Below are 23,965 nucleotides of genomic sequence, written 5' to 3'. Positions count from 1 at the left end.
CAGCACTAAAAACTCAACATACCCACAAGATAAGTTAAGGGTATGTTCACACATCAGGTTTTTGCTGTGCGGCACAATCCGGCGCTTTTCTGAAAAACCGAATGCGGCAACAGCTGTCGCCGCATCCGTTTTTCCCCCAAAGACTTGCATTAGCGCCGAATTGTGCCGCATGGCCTTGCGTTGCGTCCGTTTTTTGCCGTATGCGGCATATTTAGCCGGTGCGGCGGCCGGATAAAACGTTGCATGCTGCGTTTTTTGCTGCGGCGAAAAAAACGCATCGTGCCGGATCCGGCGCAATTTACAATGCAAGCCTATGGAAGCCGGATGCGGTTTTTTGAACTGCACATGCTCAGTATCAAACCGGATCTGGCAAAAAACGGACGGGCCGCATGGAAAAACTTATGCAACGCATCCGCATAGTGTGAAGATCCTGCCAAATAGCTCATATCTGAGTTTCCGAGGCCTGTGTAAGATTGCTTCCACAGCGCAGTATTGTGCATCAGTATTTATAAACCAAAACAGGAGTAGAACATTAACAGAGAAAGATAAAATTAAAGTTTTATATTTCTTATGATGCAAACATAGCTTTCAACAATTCCGGGGGTTTTAAGCCTTGCACCCTAACCCCTGCCCCCACAGGGATGCCCTTGGACATCTTGGAAAGCTCAGTTTATTATGTAAATCATGCCCCTCTTAGGGGTACTTTGCACGTTGCGATATCGCTACTGCGATATAGTCGGGGTCAAATCGAAAGTGACGCACATCCGGCGCCGGTAACGACGTCGCAACGTGTTAAGTCTAGATACGCCGATAAACGATCGCAAAAGCGTCGTGAATCAGTGATCTGTGTAGTGTCGGACATCTTCATTATTATTATTATTATTATTATTATTATAGCGCCATTTATTCCATGGCGCTTTACAAGTGAAAGAGGGTATACGTACAACAATCATTAACAGTACAAAACAGACTGGTATAGGAGGAGAGAGGACCCTGCCCGCGAGGGCTCACAGTCTATAGGGAATAGGTGATGGTACAATAGGTGAGGACAGAGCTGGTTGCGCAGTGGTCTACTGGACTGAGGGCTATTGTAGGTTGTAGGCTTGTTGGAAGAGGTGGGTCTTGAGGTTCCTCTTGAAGCTTTCCACGGTAGGTGAGAGTCTGACGTCATGAGGTAGAGCATTCCAGAGTATGGGGGATGCACAGGAGAAATCTTGTACGCGATTGTGGGAAGAGGAGATAAAAGAGGAGCAGAGAAGGAGATCTTGTGACGATCTGAGGTTGCGTGCAGGTAGGTACCGGGAGACTAGGTCACAGATGTAGGGGGGAGACAGGTTGTGCATGGCTTTGTATGTCATTGTTAATGTTTTGAACTGGAGTTGTTGGGTGATGGGAAGCCAGTGAAGGGATTGGCAGAGTGGCGAGGCTGGGGAGTAGCGAGGGGAGAGGTAGATTAGATGGGCCGCAGAGTTTAGGATAGATTGGAGGGCTGCAAGAGTGTTGGAAGGGAGGCCACAGAGCAGGAGGTTGCAGTAGTCAAGGCGGGAGATGATGAGGACTTGAAGAATGAAAAACTGAGATTGGGGGACACCGACAGATAGGGGGCGAGATGAGGAAGTGGTGTGAGAATGGGAAACGCTGAAAGTTCGGTCGGTTAGGTATGAAGAAATCCAAGATAGGGCCAAGTCTGTGATGCCCAGAGATGAGAGAATCTGTAGTAGGAGGGAATGGTCTACTGTGTCGAAGGCAGAGGACAGGTCTAGTAGGAGGAGGATAGAGTAGTGTCGCTTGGCTTAGCGGGTAGTAGGTCATTAGTGACTTTAGTTACGGCAGTTTCAGTGGAATGATGCAGTCGGAAGCCAGATTGTAGCTGGTCAAAGAGGGAGCAGGATGAGAGGTATGAGGACAGTTCAAGATGGACATGCTGTTCTAGTAGTTTTGAGGCATAGGGGAGAAGGGATATGGGGCGATAGTTTGACACAGAGGATGGGTCAAGGGAGGGCTTTTTGAGGATGGGTGTAATAGAGGCATGTTTAAAGCATGAAGGGAATACACCAGTTGTTAAATATAGGTTGAAGAGATGGGTTAGGGCTGGGATGAGGACTGCGGTGATGTTGGGGATGAGGTGTGATGGGAGCGGGTCCAGTGCACAGGTTGTTAGATGTGATCTTGAGAGTAGAGTGGAAAGATTGTTTTCTGTCATGGCGGAGAAGCTGGATTTGGAGGAAGAAGGCTGAGTAGTTATGAGAAGTAGCTGTAGTGATTGTGGGCCAAAGCTTGCTCTAATGTTGTCAATCTTCTGCTTGAAGAAAGAGGCAAAGTCTTCAGCTGAGAGGAGAGGAAGGTGGTGCTGGAGGACGGAGCAGATAATTGAAAGTGTTGAATAGCTGTTTAGGGTTGTGAGAGAGAGAGGATACGAGGGATGAGAAGTTGGTTTGTTTTGCAGCAGTGAGTGTGGACTTGAAAGTGGTCAGGGACTCTTTATATGCAATGAAGTGCTCAGTGGAATGAGACCTTTTCTATCTGCGCTCAGCAATTCTGGAAGCCCGTCTTAGTTTTTTAGTCTGCCTCGTGTGCCAGGGTTGCCTGTTGATTGTGCGGGTTTTGGTGTGTGTGAGGGGGGCAGCTGAGTCGAGAGCTGCAGAGATTGTAGTGTTGTATAAAGTTGCAGCAGCATCGCATCGTGTAGAAATGCAATGTCTGTGAGAGGGAGAAGGGACTGAGAAAGGGCGTGTAAATCAATGTGTTTGATATTTCTGCGAGGGTGTGAAAGTTTGTGGAGGGGGGGTTGCGTACTTGGAGAAGAGAGGGAAGAGAATGTGAGTAGGTTGTGGTCAGACAGGGGGAGAGGCGAGTTAGAGAGGTTAGATAGGGAACAGAGGCGAGTGAAGATGAGGTCCAGCGTGTGGCCATCTTTGTGAGTAGCTGCAGAAGACCATTGGGTGAGGCCGAAGGAGGAAGCGAGTGTTAGAAGTTTGGAGACAGATGAGTGGGAAGTGTCAATGGGGATGTTGAAATCACCCATAATGATGGTGGGGATGTCGGTGGAAAGGAAGTGTAGTAGCCAGGTGGTGAAATGATCAAAAAAGGCAGTGGCTGGCCCTGGAGGGCGGTAAATGACAGCCAGTTGAAGGTTGAAGGGGGCGTAGATGCGTACGAAGTGCACCTCAAAAGATGGGAGAGTAACAGAGGGTGGTAGTGGAATTGGTGTAAAGGAGCATTGGTTGGACAAAAGCAAACCAACTCCTCCACCATGCTTGTTGCTGGGGCGGGGGTGTGTGACAGAGTTGGAGACCACCATAAGAAAGTGCAGCAGGAGAGGCTGTGTCAGACGGGGTGAGACAGGTTTCTGTGATGGCGAGGAAGGAGAGTTTATTAGTGATGAAAAGATCATGGATGTAGGATAGTTTGTTGCAGACAGAGCGAGCGTTCCATAGAGCTCCTGTTAGTGGAACTGGGGGAGCGGGGGCTGGGTGAATGGGTATGACGTTTGAGAGGGTGCGGAAATTTGTGTTAGATTGTGGATGAGGGTTTGAAGTGACAATAGGGATGTGGTGAGGAGGACCAGGATTAGGAGAGATATCTCCAGCAGTGAGGAGAAGCAGTGAGAGTGTTAGTAGGTGGGAGCAGGAGAGGCCATGAGGTGGCCGTGTGTCTGGAGACACTGGGTGAAATGTGGAAGAAAATATGTGAGGGGAAGGTGAGATGGGTGGGGAGGATGGAGGGAGAGATGAAAAGTTCTTTAATGGGTTTAGGGATCAGAGGATGCAGTAGAAAGTGAGGTATTATAGAGGTGAAAGTGAAGAAAAACACAAACATTGATTACAGTGACTATGTATGATGTTACCTTCCGGTCACTTCCGGACCAATTCTGGCTTAATTCAATTCATCATACTTATATGGTGCATACTTGTCATGAGGCAGACAAAGTCTGGGGCAGACTTTTAGTTGGCCCAGTATATACACATACAAGTGCAATCAGCTGTGAAGGGGTGGGGTGCAACAAAAACCCCTTGATCACTCAATCAGATTGCCAGATGCAGCTTCACATAGACAAAATAAACAAAGATCATAAAAGTAAGGTGGGGAACAGGGGGTGAGAGATCACAGTGAGATGCTGGAGCATGCCAGGGAGATATTGAAGCAAAGAGGGAACAGGTCAGATATATTGGAAAAGTTGGATGGATGAATTGACATACCATGTATTAAAACACATGTCGCACCAATAGGAGATACGATGTTGTTCCTCGTTCCTGTGGCAGCACACATCGCTGTGTGTGAAGCCGCAGGAGCGAGGAACATCTCCTTACCTGCCTCCACCGCCAATGTGGAAGGAAGGAGGTGGGCGGGATGTTTACGTCCCGCTCATCTCCGCCCCTCCGCTTCTATTGGGCGCCTGCCATGTGACGTCGCACGACCCACCCTCTTAGGAAGGAGGCGGGTCGCCGGCCAGAGCGACGTCGCAGGGCAGGTAAGTGCATGTGAAGCTGCCGTAGCAATAATATTCGCTACGGCAGCTATCACAAGATATCGCATGTGTGACGGGAGCGAGTACTATCGCGCTTGGCATCGCTATCATCGGCTAGCGATGTTGCAGCATGCAAAGTACCCCTTAGCCTTGTTGTACTGGCAAATTCAGGACAGTTGGCAACCATTTAAGAAATACTGACGTGAGGCCCAAAGCTGGAAATCCTATTAACTTCTACGAGAGTCATAGGTGAAGGAGCCTGAACAAGTCCAATAATGTTATGAGCCTTAATATCAAGTAAATTTAACGGTCTCTGAATTAAAACAGAATTGCAAGCAAATGTATATCAAATCTCTTTCAATCTGTTAATAAATAAAAATGTGTTGGGAAAAAAAAAAAATAAGAAAAGTCCACAATTTATGGCCGGTACATGAACGTAGAACCTGGACACTCAGGTCAGCTGTTATACGCCCCAGTGGAATTGGGATGTAGACACTGAATGGATCTGCACTGCACTGCTCCATCCAAAGTGTAGCGCCCGCTGCCAAGATCTGGACATCCGCACTGCTCAATGTTATATCAGGCCATCGCCGGAGCTAAAAACAGCTGATCGTGAGGTTGCCTGATGTTGCTGGAATGATAATGATGATCTATCCGAAAGATAAATCATCAGCATCATATGACCGGACAACCACCATGCTTAGGTAGATCCACGGGGACCACATTTATCAAGGTACTTACGCCTTTTACTACAAAATAATGTGTATTATGCTGTGGGACACATCTTTAAACTATTTGCCCCCAAATTTGCATCATGCATTTCTATTTGTAAACCTGGAGTGATAGTATGTATGACTTGGGGCTTGGCCATGATATAGACAAGTCTATGGATGTCACGTTTTAAAAAGTTGCAACAATTTTATGAAATTTCACTTTGAAACATCTCACCATCAAATGAACAGGCTGGTCCCGCCCTGCTGTTGTTGATTGACAGGTCTCTCCCATGTGTGTAAATTGAGACAGACCTCTCAATCAGCTATGACTGCAGGGAGAAGCAACTTTGGCTCCAGCAAATCTGACTTCAAAAATATGCAAAACTCTACATTTCTCTCAAGGAGTCAAGGCGCTGGTTTATAGACTAGCTCACATGCACACCATTGCTTTTAAACAATTCTGTGATTGCCCCAATCACCTGAATGGGGTTTACAGAAAGCTGTGCGGCTTCTCCTGGAACTGCTCTATTCAAAAGTATGGAACTGATTCTGAGGCCAGTTTCAGACGTCCGTGTTTAATCAGGTATGTCACATGCATGGTTATGGTCATACGTGTGTCATACGTGTTTGCACACATGTGACAGGTACCGGAGAAAGCACAGGTCTGTGAAATAAAAAGATTTTCCATATTTACCTGTTTTCTTCGGCTCTGCTGCCTCCCACGTCATTGATTATTCACCTCACTCAGGACCTGGAAACTGGAGCATTGCGGGGACAGCACTGGGTACAGCACCGCTGAGGACAGCACAGCGAGGACAGGTGAGTATTCTGCAAGCACAGTGACATCCAGGAGGTCATTGGAGTTCCCAATGAACTCTGATGACATCCTGATGACACCCCCGCGACATCCGCGCTACAGCGGGTATCACCACGGTGACTTCACAGCTTCATCAATGTTCATTGGGAACTATGACGAGTCCCCGATGCTGTCCCCGCGATTCTCCGGCTTCCAGGTTCTCACCACACACACACACACGCATACGCACACGCACACACACACACACGCACACACACACACACACACACACACACACAAACACACACACATACACACTGCTGTATACTCACCCAGCGATGCAGTCCCCAGCACTGAAGTCTCCAGCGCTGCTCCTGCTTCCAGCTCCACAGGGCAGTGAGTAATCAGTAAGTATAATAACCGAGGGTCAGGAGCGGGAGGCAGCAGAGCCGGAGACAGCACCACTGGATACAGGCAAATATAGAAAATATTTTAATTAAAAAGACCGGTGTTTTCTCTGGTACGTGTCACAGTGATGTCACACAGATAACATCAGTGTGCGGTCCGTGTAACCCCCTTGCTGCCGGAGAAAAAACGGACATGACTGCGTATGTGTGCGGGGCCACGCGGGGTCAGACAGTCTGTGTGAAAACATGTACGTGTGAGTAACAGCATATAATAACATGGGTATGTGTGACATCCGTGTTAAAAACAGATGTCACACGTACCTGAAACATGGACGTCTGAAACCAGCCTCAAAGAGATGTCTCCATTAAACCTGTATATATTCATATAACCAAACCTATGTTCGGTCAGTGTGCTGTCCATGTGCACAAGGAACTGAGCAACGCACGTCCATCAAGGTGAACATGAGCGATTCTCCACAGCAGAAAAAAAGTGATATTACAAAACTTCTACTATAATTTCACTATCCTTACAGCACATGCACGGCACACGCATCACATCCGTATGCTGTAGGTATTTTTCATAGACAAATAGACTTGCGTTGGCCTTTGTCATTGATGGTTCACACGGACTAACATGTCGCTCACATGGTCGTCGTGAAAACATGGACATGTGAAGATCACCACAGGTTATAATGGGTACATGTGGCATCCATGAAGAAAAAAGGGAATTTTGTTTACTTACCGTAAATTCCTTTTCTTCTAGCTCCTATTGGGAGACCCAGACAATTGGGTGTATAGCTTCTGCCTCCGGAGGCCACACAAAGTATTACACTTTAAAACGTGTAACCCCTCCCCTCTGCCTATACACCCTCCCGTGCATCACGGGCTCCTCAGTTTTGGTGCAAAAGCAGGAAGGAGGAAACTTATAAATTGGTCTAAGGTAAATTCAATCCGAAGGATGTTCGGAGAACTGAAAACCATGAACCAAAAGAAACGATTCAACATGAACAACATGTGTACACAAAAGAACAAACAGCCCGAAGGGAACAGGGGCGGGTGCTGGGTCTCCCAATAGGAGCTAGAAGAAAAGGAATTTACGGTAAGTAAACAAAATTCCCTTCTTCTTTGTCGCTCCATTGGGAGACCCAGACAATTGGGACGTCCAAAAGCAGTCCCTGGGTGGGTAAAAGAATACCTTAATAAAAAGAGCCGAAACGGCCCCCTCTTACAGGTGGGCAACCGCCACCTGAAGGACTCGCCTACCTAGACTGGCGTCTGCCGAAGCATAGGTATGCACCTGATAGTGTTTCGTGAAAGTGTGCAGACTAGACCAGGTAGCTGCCTGACACACCTGCTGAGCCGTAGCCCGGTGCCGCAATGCCCAGGACGCACCCACGGCTCTGGTAGAATGGGCTTTCAGCCCCAAAGGAAGCGGAAGCCCAGAAGAACGGTAGGCTTCAAGAATTGGTTCCTTGATCCACCGAGCCAAGGTTGACTTGGAAGCCTGCGAACCCTTACGCTGGCCAGCGACAAGGACAAAGAGCGCATCAGAACGGCGCAGGGGCGCCGTGCGAGACACGTAGAGCCGGAGTGCTCTCACCAGATCTAACGAATGCAAATCCTTTTCACATTGGTGAACTGGATGAGGGCAAAATGAAGGTAAGGAGATATCCTGATTGAGATGAAAAGGGGATACCACCTTAGGGAGAAATTCCGGGACCGGACGCAGAACCACCTTATCCTGGTGAAAAACCAGGAAGGGGGCTTTGCATGACAGCGCTGCTAGCTCCGACACTCTACGGAGCGATGTAACTGCCACTAGAAATGCCACCTTCTGCGACAGACGTGATAAAGAGACATCCCGCAGCGGCTCGAAAGGTGGTTTCTGAAGAGCCGTTAGCACCCTGTTAAGATCCCAGGGTTCCAGCGGCCGCTTGTAAGGTGGGACTATGTGGCAAACTCCTTGCAGGAACGTGCGGACCTGCGGAAGCCTGGCTAGACGCTTTTGAAAAAATACGGATAGCGCCGATACTTGTCCCTTGAGAGAGCCGAGAGACAAACCCTTGTCCATTCCGGATTAAAGGAAGGAAAGAAAAGTGGGTAAGGCAAACGGCCAGGGGGTAAAACCCTTATCAGAGCACCAGGATAAGAAGATCCTCCAAGACCTGTGATAGATCTTGGCGGACGTTGGTTTCCTGGCCTGTCTCATAGTGGCAATGACATCTTGAGATAACCCTGAGGACGCTAGGAGCCAGGACTCAATGGCCACACAGTCAGGTTGAGGGCCGCAGAATTCAGATGGAAAAACGGCCCTTGAGACCAGGGCTGTGGAGTCGGAGTCGGAGTCGTGGAGTCGGAGTCGGAGCTCATTTTGGTGGAGTCGGAGTCGGAGTTGGAGTCGGTATAAAATGCACCGACTCCGACTCCTAAAATATATAATAAATTGGGGACAGGGCAATGCAGAATGTGCTGAATATTTTACTAAATAATAACATTTAGTATAATGCTTATATTTAAGTGAAAAATTTATTGTAGTATAATGTGAACATCAGACATTTAATTGTTTTTATGATACAATAATCAAGATATTTGGATAGAACATAAAATATTTATTGGATACAACTTTAGAACACAAAAAACTAATAAATTGTAAATATGTAATATTATATATATATATACACAGTGTATATACACACACAAGATATATATGTAATCTACTGTATATTACATAGTGTATTACATATTTACAATTTATTACAGTTTTTTGTGTTCTAAAGTTGTATCCAATAAATATATTTTATGTTCTATCCAAATATCTTGATTATTGTATCATAAAAATTATTAAATGTCTAATGTTCACATACACATATTCATGTACTACAATAAATTTTTCACCTAACTATAAGCAATATATGTAGGAGTCGGAGTCGGAGCCGGAGTCGGAGTCGGAGCCGGAGTCGGAGTCGGTGCAAGAGAATTTGAGGAGTCGGAGTCGGAGTCGAAGGTTTGGCTTACCGACTCCACAGCCCTGCTTGAGACAGCAAGTCTAGTCGGTCTGGGAGCGCCCACGGTTGACCCACCGTGAGGTGCCACAGATCCGGGTACCACGACCGCCTCGGCCAATCTGGAGCGACGAGAATGGCGCGACGACAGTCGGACCTGACTTTGCGCAGCACTCTGGGCAGCATCGCCAGAGGGGGAAATACATAAGGCAGTCGAAACTGCGACCAATCCTGAAACTAATGCGTCCGCCGCCAGAGCTCTGTGATCTTGAGACCGTGCCATGAATGCCGGGACTTTGTTGTTGTGCCGTGACGCCATGAGATCGACGTCCGGCGTTCCCCAGCGGCGACAGATCTCTCGAAACACGTCTGGGTGAAGAGACCATTCCCCCGCGTCCATGCCCTGGCGACTGAGAAAGTCTGCTTCCCAGTTTTCTACGCCCGGGATGTGAACTGCGGAGATGGTGGAGGCTGTGGCCTCCGCCCACAGCAGAATCCGCCGAACTTCCTGGAAGGCTTGACGGCTGCGCGTGCCGCCCTGGTGGTTGATGTACGCGACCGCCGTGGCGTTGTCCGACTGTATGCGGATCTGCCTGCCCTCCAGCCACCGATGGAACGCCTTTAGGGCTAGATACACTGCCCTTATCTCCAGAACATTGATCTGAAGGGAGGACTCTGTCGGAGTCCAGGTTCCCTGAGCCCTGTGGTGGAGAAAAACCGCTCCCCACCCTGACAGACTCGCGTCCGTCGTGACCACAGCCCAGGATGGGGGCAGGAAGGATTTTCCCTGCGACAGAGAAGTGGGAAGAAGCCACCGCTGAAGAGAGGTTTTGGCTGCCAGGGAAAGAGACGTTCCTGTCTAGGGACGTCGACCTCCTGTCTCATTTGCGGAGAATGTCCCATTGGAGTGGACGCAGGTGAAACTGCGCAAAGGGGACTGCCTCCATTGCTGCCACCATCTTCCCCAGGAAGTGCATGAGGCGCCTCAAGGGGTGTGACTGGCCCCGAAGAAGAGAGTGCACCCCTGTCTGCAGCGAAAGCTGTTTGTCCAGCGGTAGCTTGACTATCGCTGAGAGAGTATGAAACTCCATCCCGAGGTAAGTCAGTGATTGGGTCGGTGTCAATTTGGACTTTGGGAAATTGATGATCCACCCGAACCGCTGGAGAGTCTCCAGAGCGACGGTCAGGCTGTGTTGACATGCCACCCGGGAGGGTGCCTTGACTAGGAGATCGTCTAAGTAAGGGATCACCGAGTGGCCCTGAGAGTGTAGGACCGCCACAACGGATGCCATGACCTTGGTGAAGACCCGTGGGGCTGTCGCCAGGCCGAAAGGCAGTGCCACAAACTGAAGGTGTTCGTCCCCGATGTCGAAACGCAGGAAGCGTTGATGCTCGGGTGCGATCGGCACATGGAGATAAGCATCCTTGATGTCGACTGATGCTAGGAAGTCTCCTTGAGACATCGAAGCGATGACCGAGCGGAGAGATTCCATCCGAAACCGTCTGGTTCTCACGTGTCTGTTGAGCAGTTTGAGGTCCAGAACGGGACGGAATGATCCGTCCTTGTTTGGCACCACGAACAAGTTGGAGTAAAAACCGCGACCACGTTCCTGAAGGGGAACGGGGATCACAACTCCTTCTGTCTTCAGAGTGTTCACCGCCTGAAAAAGTGCATCGGCTCGCTCGGGGGGCGGAGATGTTCTGAAGAAACGAGTCGGAGGACGAGAGTTGAACTCTATCCTGTAACCGTGAGACAGAATGTCTCTCACCCATCGGTCTTGGACATGTGGCCACCAGGCGTCGCAAAAGCGGGAGAGCCTGCCACCGACCGAGGATGCAGTTTGGGGAGGCCGAAAGTCATGAGGAGGCCGCCTTGGAGGCAGTGCCTCCGGCGGTTTTTTGGGGACGTGACTTAGACCGCCACGCATAAGAGTTCCTCTGGCCCTTCTCCGGCCTATTGGACGAGGAGGATTGGGACTTGGCTGAGGGCCGAAAGGACCGAAACCTCGATTGTATTTTCCGTTGCTGAGGTCTGTTTGGTTTGGACTGGGGTAAGGACGAGTCCTTTCCCTTGGATTGCTTAATAATTTCATCCAATCGCTCGCCAAACAATCGGTCGCCAGAAAACGGCAAACCGGTTAAGAACTTCTTGGAAGCAGAGTCTGCCTTCCATTCGCGTAGCCACATGGCCCTGCGGACTGCCACCGAATTAGCGGATGCTACCGCTGTACGGCTAGCAGAGTCCAGGACGGCGTTCATGGCGTAGGACGAAAAAAACGACGCCTGAGAAGTCAAAGACGCAACTTGCGGAGCAGAGGTACGTGTGACCGCATTAATCTCAGACAGACAAGCTGAGATAGCTTGGAGTGCCCACACGGCTGCAAAGGCCGGGGCAAAAGACGTGCCTGTGGCTTCATAGATGGATTTCATCAGGAGCTCTATCTGCCTGTCAGTGGCATCCTTGAGCGATGAGCCATTTGCCACTGATACTACAGATCTAGCCGCCAGTCTAGAGACTGGAGGATCCACCTTGGGACATTGAGCCCAACCCTTAACTACGTCAGAGGGGAAGGGGTAACGTGTGTCAATAAGGCGCTTAGTAAAGCGCTTGTCCGGAAATGCTCTGTGCTTCTGGACAGCATCTCTGAAGTTAGAGTGATCGAAAAAACGCACTCCGTGTACGTTTGGGAAACCTAAACTGGTGTTTCTCCTGCTGCGAAGCCGACTCCTCTATAGGTGGAGTTGGGGGAGAAAGATCTAGCACCTGGTTGATGGACGCTATAAGGTCATTTACTATGGCATCCCCTTCAGGTGCATCAAGATTGAGAGCAACGTCAGGGTCAGAGCCCTGAGCTGCGACATCCGCCTCATCCTCCAGAGAGTCCTCAAGCTGAGACCCCGAGCAGCGTGAGGAAATCGGGGAAGATTCCCAGCGAGCCCGCTTAGCCGGTCTGGGACTGTGGTCCGTGCCGGAGTCCTCAACGTGAGACCTAGGGGCCACCCCGGGAGCACGCTGCGGCGCAGACCGAGAGGGGCCTGGAGGCGATGATCCAACAGTGCCCGGGGCCTGTGTAAGGACCGATCTGGACTGCAAGGCTTCTAGTATCTTAGCAGACCATTTGTCCATAGACTGAGCCATGGATTGTGAAAGCGACTCAGAGAGTTTCTCAGCAAAAACTGCAAACTCTGTCCCTGCCACCTGGACAGGGGAAGCAGGCGGTTCTGCCTGAGCCGAGGGTCCCACTAGTGCCCGAGGCTCCGGCTGAGCGAGTGCAACAGGGGCCGAGCATTGCTCACAGTGAGGGTAGGTGGAACCTGCAGGTAACATAGCCGCACAAGAGGTACAGGTTGCAAAATAACCCTGTGTCTTGGCACCCTTGCTCCTTGTGGACGACATGTTGTTGTCTCCTAGGAGAGTGATCACTGAGGGTATATAGCCAAAAGCAAAACAACTCGGCCGAACAGAGAAAATGTATACAAATATATATATATATATATATATATATATATATACATACACTTCGGCACCCTAGGGGGACCAGCACCGGGTGACCGGTGTGGCTTACCGACCGCCCAAAGCGGTGTGTGTCCACCAGATTCCCTGCCTTGGGCCTCCCAGAGCTGCAGAGCTCGTTCCTGAAATCCTCCACCGGCAGAATGTGATTGTAAAAATGGCTGCCGGAGCTCTCAGGGGAGGAGGGAGCCGTGGGCGGCGACTAGTAAAGTGCGGGAATCTGGTGCCCCACAGTGATCAGTGAGGGGGGGGAGGAAACCTAAAGTATGCTCCAGCCCTCACTGCCGACGTCAGGTCGACCGTCCCGCCCTTACCCCTGACTGGCAGGCCCGGGGGCGGGAGTTATGGTACTAGGCCGCATGAAGCCGGGGACTAAATTTAATACCGCGGCCGGCAAACATACGCGGTCGGCGCGGAAGTCCCGGTCGTCACAAAACCAGCAGCAGCTGCAGCGTCTGTGAAACAAGCGCTCCATGCACCGTCCCCATGGGGACACAGAGTACCTGTGGATGCAGGGCCCTGTCCCTGATGATACCAAGTCTCCTGTCCGGCAGATTCCCACAGGGGCTGCGGAGGGAGCCCGGTCCCAGTGAATGGATGACCGGTTAGGATCCCACTTCTCCCAAAGCCTCTAAGGGATGGTGAAGGAAAACGGCATGTGGCTCCAGCCTCTGTACCCGCAATGGGTACCTCAACCTTAACAGCACCGCCGACTTAGTGGGGTGAGAAGGGAGCATGCCGGGGGCCCTGTGGGGGCCCTCTTTTCTTCCAACCGATAAAATCAGCAGCTGCTGCTGACTAAAATGGGAGCATGAGTGGATGTGTGCCTCCTTCCACACAAAGCATAAAAACTGAGGAGCCCGTGATGCACGGGAGGGTGTATAGGCAGAGGGGAGGGGTTACACTTTTTAAAGTGTAATACTTTGTGTGGCCTCCGGAGGCAGAAGCTATACACCCAATTGTCTGGGTCTCCCAATGGAGCGACAAAGAAATGTCAAATTTACAAATGCTACATGTACCGGAAACCGTGTAAAGGGGCCTCACATAGAGCAGTTAGCTCAGGGCAGGACTTCCACTTGTTGGATCAGGCATTGTGATATGAGGAGCCTGGCCAGTCTTTTATAGATGTGAAATTTGGCCTAAAGGTCCAATCACACTAAGCAACTTACCAGCGATCCCAACAACGATAGGGATCGCTGGTAAGTTGCTAGGAGGTTGCTGGTGAGATGTCACACTGCGACGCTCCAGCGATCCCACCAGCAACCTGACCTGGCAGGGATTGCTGGAGCGTCGCTACACGAGTTGCTGGTGGGCTCCCTGCTCTCCTAGTTACAGCACACATCGGGTTAATTACCCGATGTGTGCTGCAGCTAAATGTGCAGAGCAGGGAGCAGCGCACAATGCTTAGTGCCGGCTCCTGCTCTCCTAGCTACAGCACACATCGGGTTAATTAACCCGATGTGTCCTGCAGCTACATGTGCACAGAGCAGGAGCCGGCACTGACAGTGAGAGCGGCGGAGGCTGGTAACAAAGTTAAATATCGGGTAACCAAGGACAGGGCTTCTTGGTTACCCGATGTTTACATTGGTTACCAGCCTCCGCAGAAGCCGGCTCCTGCTGCCTGCACATTTAGTTGTTGCTGTCTCGCTGTCACACACAGCGATCTGTGCTTCACAGCGGGACAGCAACAACTAAAAAATGGCCCAGGACATTCAGCAACAACCAACGACCTCACAGCAGGGGCCAGGTTGTTGCTGGATGTCACACACAGCAACATCGCTAGCAACGTCACAAAAGTTGTTTGTTAGCAGCGATGTTGCTAGCGATGTTGCTTAGTGTGACGGGGCCTTAAGGCCTCATTCAGAAGTTTGATCACAGATTGGCCCAGGGACTCCTGACCTGACCTCAGCAGCCATATATATATATATATATATATATATATATATATATATACATATATATATATATATATATATATATATATATATATATATATATATATATGAAGCTGCCAAGTTTGGGTTGGGAGACCCACGGCCAGTCTGTGCATTGTAGTCCGTTATTGGACTGTTGTGCACGGACGTCTGACTGACATCGTGGGGATATACTGGAGAACGCAATATTATGGTAGACTTCAGTCATACCTGAATTTTCAGGTTTTGACTGCAACTAGGGATCAACAATTCTATCAATAGTTTCTAATGATTTATTTTCCCACTGCGAAGAACTATACAATACAGCTGATGCTGTCCATCTACTTCTTCTGCCAGGTATCGATAGCTTATTTCAGTACACATAGAATGGCTCCACACACGCTTTATAACAGTAATTGTCCTTACTTGAAAAGCTGTTTGGTTGTTGAAGTTCCTAATCTCTTTACTTGCTCCACGGAAGAGAAGAACCCGCGCACAGCTCTCCTAGGGAAGAAGCAGAGTCAGCTTAGGATACCGACCAAAATGCGATGTACAAGCAGTACTGGCCAATCGTGCCTTTCCAAACACATGAAATGTGGTAACAATAACACCGAGCAGGGCCAAAATCAGCCCCAGCATGTGTTGCTTAGATAGGCTGGTTGTTACTGTTGCTCGTGACTCGGGCTGCTATGTCGTTGGATTACAGTATTATCTTTTCAAACACATGAGCTCAACCACAAAATACATTGTCTTCCCAATATTTATTTTTGTGCATACAGGATTATGTTGCCTATATAGCTTATTTGTTACACTAAGTAAAGTGTAAAGGCCACTTTACACACAGCGACATCGCTAGTGATGACGCTGCCGATCGCACCCGCCACCGTCGTTTGTGCGTCACGGGCAAATCGCTGCCCGTGGCGCACAACATCGCTCAGACCTGTCACACTACTTAGCTGTCTAATGACGTCGCTGTGGCCGGCGAAAGGCCTCCTTTCTAAGGGGGCGGTTTGTTCGACGTCACAGCGGCGTCACTAAGTGGCCGCCCAATAGAAGCGGAGGGGCAGAGATGAGCAGGCCAAACATCCCGCCCACCTCCTTCCTCATTGCGGGCGGCCGCAGGTAAGGTGATGTTCCTCATTCCTGCGGTGTCATTCATAGTGATGTGTGCTGCCGCAGGAATGACGAACAATCTGCGTCCTGCAACAGCAACGATAATCGGGATTAGAATGACGTGTCAACGATCAACGATTAGGTGAGTAATTTTGATCATTTAACGGTCACTCGTGCGTTTCACACGCAACGACGTCACTAACGAGAACGGATGTGCGTCTCAAATTCCGTGACCCCAACGACATTTCGTTAGTGATGTCGTTGCGTGTAAAGCCCGCTTTAAACTATGTTCACACACAGAGTTTTTGCTGCATTTTTTTCTGCAGCCAAAACCTCTGCATTCAAATTGCATGTTTTGTCGCGTTTTCATGTTTTTTTGCAGTGCTTTTTGGGTGCAGATTACTTGTGTGTTCTGTCTACAGCATGTTTAATAAACACTAAAAACGTCTGAGTTTTTGCCGCATTTTTTCACATTCTGATTGCTTCCCAAGGGTGAAAAAACTATATAAAAAGGAGAAAGAATTGACATGTTGCAGATTTAAAAAAATGCTGCAGTTCTCAAATACAATTGGGAAAATAACATATGCTGGTACTGTAAAAACAAGCTTTTAATTTGCATTAAAAAAATCTTCTCAAGTTTCCCTGAGGCAGAAATTGCCTCAATATTTTAAAGACAAAATGAGAAGGGGTGCAGAAACAGAAAAACTATTCTACCCAAATACAAAATCTGTAGAATATCCAATATGCTAGAACAAAGGACAGTTCCACACATCCACCAATCACTATCCAAGCATGAACCGTAATGTCCAGATTGGCTGCAGGTCACTGACCCAAACTTAACAGCCTCATATGACTATAAGGTTGTTGAGTTTGGTCAGGAGACCACCAGCCTTTCCATAAACTGTGGTACATACTCGGACCACGTGTAACATCTCCACAAGAGACTACTCCTGCAATGTCTGCTTCTGTCATCAGGTGCTGCTGTATTCACTCTGTGGTCAGTGCTGGTGATAGAGGAGAAATGAGAGCCAGAAACTCTAGACAGCATGGGCTCCTCCCATCCACTAAGGTTAGCGTGCCTGGGACCTGCAGTACTTTCCAGTCTGACAGAGTGGGTGTCTGTCCTGTCCTGCTGAAATCGTTAGCTCCTGGCTTCAGCCTATTAGAAGGCTCCAACCCCTACTTAAGCTTCCATCTGTCAGATGGAAGCTGCCAGATTTAGCTTGTGCTTCCCTGGTTAGGTCTGGTAGTTCTCCTGCTCTGTATCGGGGTTTTCCTGTTTGATCTCGGTCTATTTTTCGGACGCTTCTCCTTCCTTTCAATTTCGTACCCTGCTGTCATCTCAATTTTGATCAGGCTCCAGACTTCTCTAACTGATCCCGATTTTGTTCTTTTCGTGATTCCCTGGCTTTGACCCTGCTTGGCGATTATTCCTACCTCCGGTTGTACCTCTGGACAAGGTTTCTCGGTGACAGGGTGTCTCAGGATTCTGCCAAAATAAGTGGCTTGTGCCTAGTCTGTCCGAAATAGCAGTTTTGAGCCACTGGCCTCAAACAGACGTCACACCATGTATATCAGATGTGTAAAATTGAGAGTGATTTTGACAGCACTTATATCAAGTTGATATCCGTTTCTGCACCACATAAGCTAATGAGTAAAAATACTCTTGTAATTCTACAGAAAACAGTTCACAAGAAGGAAGCTTTCCCCTAAATCAGTGTGGGAAACATCGGAGCTCACAAAGTCGCTTTATAAATCGCTCAGTGGAAGTTCTGTTTCCAACTGTGATCTCCAGCGGCTACATCTCAGCAGCATGAACAGAGGATTAGAAGGGCCCTGGGAAGGACTGGGTGGATGACATAATTTGAAGAACCATTGTTTAGAACTGGAAATACACAGCCATTGTAAATCATTTACTTTTCAATGATTAGTATCTACACAAAACAGCAAGTATACTCCTCAACATTGAAATCACAAAACCAAGGACAAGTCGTAAGGTTATGAAAACTGGGCAAGTAGCAGGTGTCCCTAAGATCTGCAAATAATCACATTTTTAAGCACCATGCTCCAATCTGTACTATGTGGAAGGGATCTCACATCCAGTCTATATTAGGCCTAAGCCACACGGCATGAAAATCGGAGCGAGTGGAGTGAGATAAAAAAAAATCGCATTCCACTCGGACCAATATTACCCTATGTCCCAGCACACATGAGCAATTATTTTCTCAGCCCTAATCGGACCGAGAAAACAATCGCAGCATGCTGCAACTGTAATGCGAGACAATTTGTCTCACACCCATTCAAGTGTATGGGGCGAGAGAAAAATCGCACTGCACTCGCGGTACACGAGTGTACCGCAAGTGCAGTGCGAGAATGGCAATAGCCAGCAACGGAGGAGAGGAGATAAATTCCTCCCTCCCCTCCTCAGTGCCAGCCCACACCTCGCATCTGAGGTCCGCTCGCACGATCAGACCTCAGTCGCAGGGACACTCGCATGACACTCGGCTCTGCTGTACTGCCCGCATGAGCCGAGTGTCATGCGAGGGGATCGCAGTAATCCCCGTGTGGCCCCGGCCTTACTAGGATAGTCGCTCCCACAAGAGAAAAATTTGAAACTTGGATAAGGGGTCAAATCACATAACGGGGTCTGATAATTAGAATGAATGAATTAAGATTGCAGACTAATCTAGTGCAATTTTTGAACTAAAGGTAACCACTAACATATGGAACAATCTTATTGTCCACCCAAATGTAAATACCATATACATAAAATGGAACCTTTGATTCCCTGTTATACATTAGCAGAACAGAACTGTACTCACCTGGTTGTAAAGAGCACAAAGGTGCAGAGCGCTGTTCCCCGATGCATTCTGTGCTCTCATGTCAGCGCCGTAAAAAAGGAGATGCTCCAGATGCTGAACATGTCCGTATCGGCATGCCTATGATACATATGAAGACGGAGAACAGGACATCATTTCAAGTGGAGACAAAAATTAGATACTTAATGAATACAGACAATATATGAAAAAGAAAGAAGACAATGCCAAACAAGCACAGCGATCCACAGACACTGCACACAGTCCAGATGGCTAAAGGATAAACCCACAGTAATACAAACAACATTAGAGCTAAGGATTGTAAATAAAAAGAGCAATGAAACACTGATTGTTATAAAGGGGTTGTCCTACAAGCAACATATATCACTTATCACCTGAGCACTGGGGTCTGACCTCTGGGACATCCACCGATCAAAACAAGAGAAGGTGCCCAAATCCTCAGTGTGAGGGCAGCTCTAGTGAGCCTGCCTGACCACTGCTCCCATAGACAGTCAGGGGAGTAGCGTCCCATGGTCACTACTGCTCCATTCACCCCTCAATCTCGTGATCATTGGGGTCCAGATCCCCACCGATCATACTACATCATCTAGGTGATAAATGTTGTTTAGAAGCCAAACCCCTTAAGAAAATTAAATCCAATGAAACAACAAAATATCATAGAACATCAGACCTGTCATACAGCCAAGATCTCACCCAGGGTGTAATTTATGGTATGATGATCACAACCTAACAGCAGTCTTTAAAGAGTACCTATCGTTACAAAAAAGAAAATTACAATCATACTTGGGGCAGCTGTGGATGTATGCTAGGTGTAGTAATGTTGCCTCTAATTTCCCTATTTCTGATCTCTTCCCTTCACTGCTAGTTCTGTAATTACTAATGTTCTTCTCTATGCTTGCTGAATAACGTCACAGATGTGTTGGGTTCACTGACCAATGATCTGTCTCCTCTGCAGCTGCATCCCCCTCCTCCCGGTCTAATACTCACTGTTTACTCTAGATGGTAGGGCTGAGGAGGTCTCTAAATATTTATAGTGAGTCTGCAGGTCGGGAATCAGGAATTACAGGCTGCCGAAATGTACGCTAGTAAGTATAACGATAGGTACGCTTTAAAGTGTGCACACTGTGCAGCAGTCATATTCTGTACAGTAGTCCCAAAATAATACAATATCTCACCTGATGGATCTCCTGCCATCCATTTTCATCTTCACAGCCAAGGTTGGCGTAGTCCCGCAGCAATAGCTCGCAACAGTATGGGTCTCCCCCTACCATTGCACTGTGATAGAGAGGGGTTAAGCCACGGCTGTCCTTATAGTCCGGAGAAGCACCTAAATCCAAAAGGGTCTGATAGTCCGGTAAGAAAAGGTTTGTGTGTCGATTATTGTAAAAGAAAGAGGACAGTTAGCAATTAGATGAGTCAAGTTTACAATAGTATTCCTCACTAACTTATTTGGACCTTTATTTAATAACACTTATGAGTAGTATATATAGATAGATAGATAGATAGATAGATAGATAGATAGATAGATAGATAGATAGAGGGATACATAGATAGATAGATGATAGATAGATAGATAATGGATAGATAGATGATAGATAGAGTGATAGATAGATAATGGATAGATAGATGATAGATAGATAGATAGATAGATAGATAGGTAGATAGATACATGAAAGATAGATGATAGATAGATAGAGGGATAGATAGATAGATAATGGATAGATAGCTATGTACTGGATAGAAAGATAGAGCGATAGATAGATACAGATATTTAGATAGATAGATAGATAGATAGATAGATAGATAGATACAGATATTTATATACATAGATAGATGAATAGATAGATAGGATAAATAGATAATGGATAGCTAGATAGATAGATACAGATATTTATATAGACAGATAGATAGATAGATAGAGGGATAGATAGATAGATAGAGCGATAGATAGATATTTATATAAATAGATAGATACAGATATTTATATAGATAGATAGAGGGATAGATAGATAGATAGATAGATATTTATATAGATAGATATTTATATAGATAGATAGATAGATAGATATTTATATAGATAGATAGGTATGGGTCCAAAATTACTTTTTTTACTTAGGTGAGGAAAAAAGTCCTATAAATTGGTAAAAAAACAAAACATACTAGTGCTCGAAGTTTTAAAGAATTGCTGAAAGTCTTCTGTTTCTGTGCAGCCTTACCATTAATACGGCATGATTGCGGTATCGTACCGCTTTGTGCAGAGCCGTTAGCCCCTCACGTGTTCTGAAGTCCAGGTGCGCACCACCGCTCCTCAGAACCTTAACCAGTTCTGCTCCTCCCTCCAGCTGCGCAGCAAGGGTGAGCGGGCACTCTGAGGATGAAATCGACATCAGAAAAATGTAGTCAACATCATTTACGGTCTCACACACTAGACTTGCGGAATATTTCATAGATTGACCAAGAGATGGAATGGATATAGAGAGAAGTACAGGCAATACCTTGCGTTGTTGTAGGCTTGATCTATAGATACATGAAGGTTTCAAACAATATAACACTAAAGGGCACTTTACACGCAGCGACATCGCTAGCGATGTCGCTGGTGAAAGCACCCGCCCCCGACGGTTGTGCGTCACGGGCAAATCGCTGCCCGTGGCGCACAAAATCGTTAGTCCCCATCACACATACTTACCTGCCTAGCGACGTCGCTGTTGCCGGCGAACCGCCTCCTTTCTAAGGGGGCGGTTCGTGCGGTGTCACAGCGGCATCACTAAGCGGCCGACCAATAGAAGCGGAGGGGCGGAGATGAGTGGCTGGAACATCCCTCCCAGCTCCTTCCTTCCTCATTGCGGGCGGCCGCAGATACAATGTTTTTCCTCGTTCCTGCGGTGTCACACAAAACGATGTGTGCTGCCGCAGGAACGACGAACAACCTGCGTCCTGCAACAGCAACGATATTTGAGATTACAACGACGTGTCAACGATATGGTGAGTAATTTTGATCGTTAGCGGTCGTTCGTTCGTTTCACACGCAACGACGTCGCTAACGAGGCCGGATGTGCGTCACGAATTCTGTGACCCCCAACGACATCTCGTTAGCGATGTTGTTGCGTGTAAAGCCCCCTTAAGCCATCACTGAAAACATAGGTGTAATAAAACAAAAATATTAACATTAAATGACCAAACAGACCATCATTGATATATCGAAAATATTCAATGTGATAATGACATGTGTGAAACTGAATAGAAGCAATTCAGACAGGTATAGAAAGTCACACTAAACTGAAATGACAGAAAACCCCGGTGACGTGCTAATGAGTTATGGATTAAAGCATGACACGAATGGCCGAAAACAACAACAAACACAGAAATACAGATTATAAGCAAAAATGAATGAAAAATGAATGTAAAAACTGTACTATAGCTAGGTTTTGTTTGTTTTTGTTTTTATGAAAAAAAAATCTTAAGGCAAACCCTTGGATTTATTGAATTTGCAGTTTGCATATTGTATATTTTGTGTGTGACTATCTGTCACGGCTGCCACATGGCATCCACTCAGGATCTCCTATGGTCGCTACCATGTCACCTATCTTTCTCTATCACTGGAAAATCCTACGAAGAGCGATGCGGACATGATAGTGATGGTTTATGGGAGGATTTATTGGAGATTACTTTAAAAAAAATGTGAAAATTGCCCTAACTATATGAAAAACATACTATTGGATGACTGCAACCGACTTTCTTTATTAGGATCAAAACTCCATTAAAAAAAAAACAATTAAAATCAGAAAAAAAAAACCCTCCTAGCACTGACATCCAAGCATAAAAATAAGAAGCCTCATGCTTGGAAACGCCTAGGCTTAATAAACTACTGCTTTCATCCATCCTGGTTTCTTCTATTGGCAGTGCGGATTTAACCCTTCCCTTCCTGTTATATAGGAAGCAGCAGCATATGACACACAATAATGGACAAGACAATGCAAAGGCACAGAAAGATAAAAGGAAGACAATCATATCACCGAGGCTGCTCAGCTAGAGGAACAGAGAGCTATAGATCCAATTGGATTCTCATTGTCTGAGCTGGAGAATCCTGTTTGGGGGATGGTATCTGTTCTATTGGGGTCACTTCCTACATTTGATGATCTAGTGATGGTGTGATATAAGTGAATGGGGTGCACAGGTCCACTCGCACAGCATGCAGAACAATCTGCATGGATGTGATGGCATGGTGTGATTTTACAAAGCAGTAGCATGCCATTTTCTTTTGTGGATTTCCCTCAGAAATGTCATGAAGTTTACCCGCGGTATTGATAAGAATGGATTACAAAGATGATAAAGATATAAAAAGAGTCAAAGATATAAAGGCATCTGTAAACCCTGCTGCCATCCTCAGCCTCTTACCCCCTGTATCTGGATCCTGGTAGTTGGGATCCAGACCCCGCTCCAGCAGCCTTGTCACCTTCTCAATATTCTGAAGCTGAATGTACTCCATGAATTTCTTTAGATTCCCCTATAAAGCAAATTAGGGATGGAAAATAACAGAAAATACAAAATTATGAGACAAAACCAAGCAGATTTATAAAATGGAATTGACATTTAAAAACCGTATATTATTATATAAGAAGTTCCTGCAATCAGAAAGGAGCAGATCCAATCACACACAATGATCCCAACCAATTCTTCACAGCTGAACAATCTCATCAGGACGCGAGGAATCCCGGAGTCAAGGAGGCTTTACACGCTACGATATCGTTAATGTTTGGTCGCCGGGGTCAAGTTGATAGTGACGCACATCCAGCGTCATTAACGATATCGCAGCGTGTAATACTTACCAGCGACCTTAGGCGACCTCAAAAATGGTGAAAATCGTTCACCATGGAGAGGTCGTCCCAAAGTCAAAAATCGGTAAGGGTTGTTTAGCGTTGTGGTTCATTGCTCATGCGGCAGCACACATCGCTATGTGTGACACCGCATGAGCGAGGAATGTCACCTTACCTGCGGCAGGCCCCAATGAGGAAGGAAGAAGGTGGGCGGGATGTTACGTCCTGCTCATCTCCGCCCCTCTGCTTTGATTGGCCAGCCGCTTAGTGACGTTTCGGTGACGCTGAACGCTCCTCCCCCTTGAAGCAGGGATTGTTCGGCAGTCACAGCGACGCCGCCGACCAGGTAAGTATCTGTGACGCTGCGTAGCGATAATGTTCGCTACGG

General features: G+C 47.4%; 1 protein-coding gene across 1 annotated transcript in view; it reads right to left on the bottom strand.

The window, feature by feature from the left end:
- SHANK3 (SH3 and multiple ankyrin repeat domains 3) overlaps positions 1–23,965 on the bottom strand; it is a 617,492-nt gene that overhangs the window by 260,643 nt on the left and 332,884 nt on the right. Inside the window, 5 exon segments of the mRNA XM_075345440.1 lie at positions 15,240–15,317; positions 18,749–18,865; positions 19,939–20,106; positions 20,980–21,131; positions 23,159–23,267. Coding sequence (XP_075201555.1) covers positions 15,240–15,317; positions 18,749–18,865; positions 19,939–20,106; positions 20,980–21,131; positions 23,159–23,267 — 624 coding nt within the window.

The sequence above is a fragment of the Anomaloglossus baeobatrachus genome, chromosome 4 (genome assembly GCF_048569485.1).
Source record: "Anomaloglossus baeobatrachus isolate aAnoBae1 chromosome 4, aAnoBae1.hap1, whole genome shotgun sequence".
In the NCBI taxonomy this organism is placed as follows: Eukaryota; Metazoa; Chordata; class Amphibia; order Anura; family Aromobatidae; genus Anomaloglossus; species Anomaloglossus baeobatrachus.
This window is presented reverse-complemented; position numbering and strand designations above follow the sequence as displayed.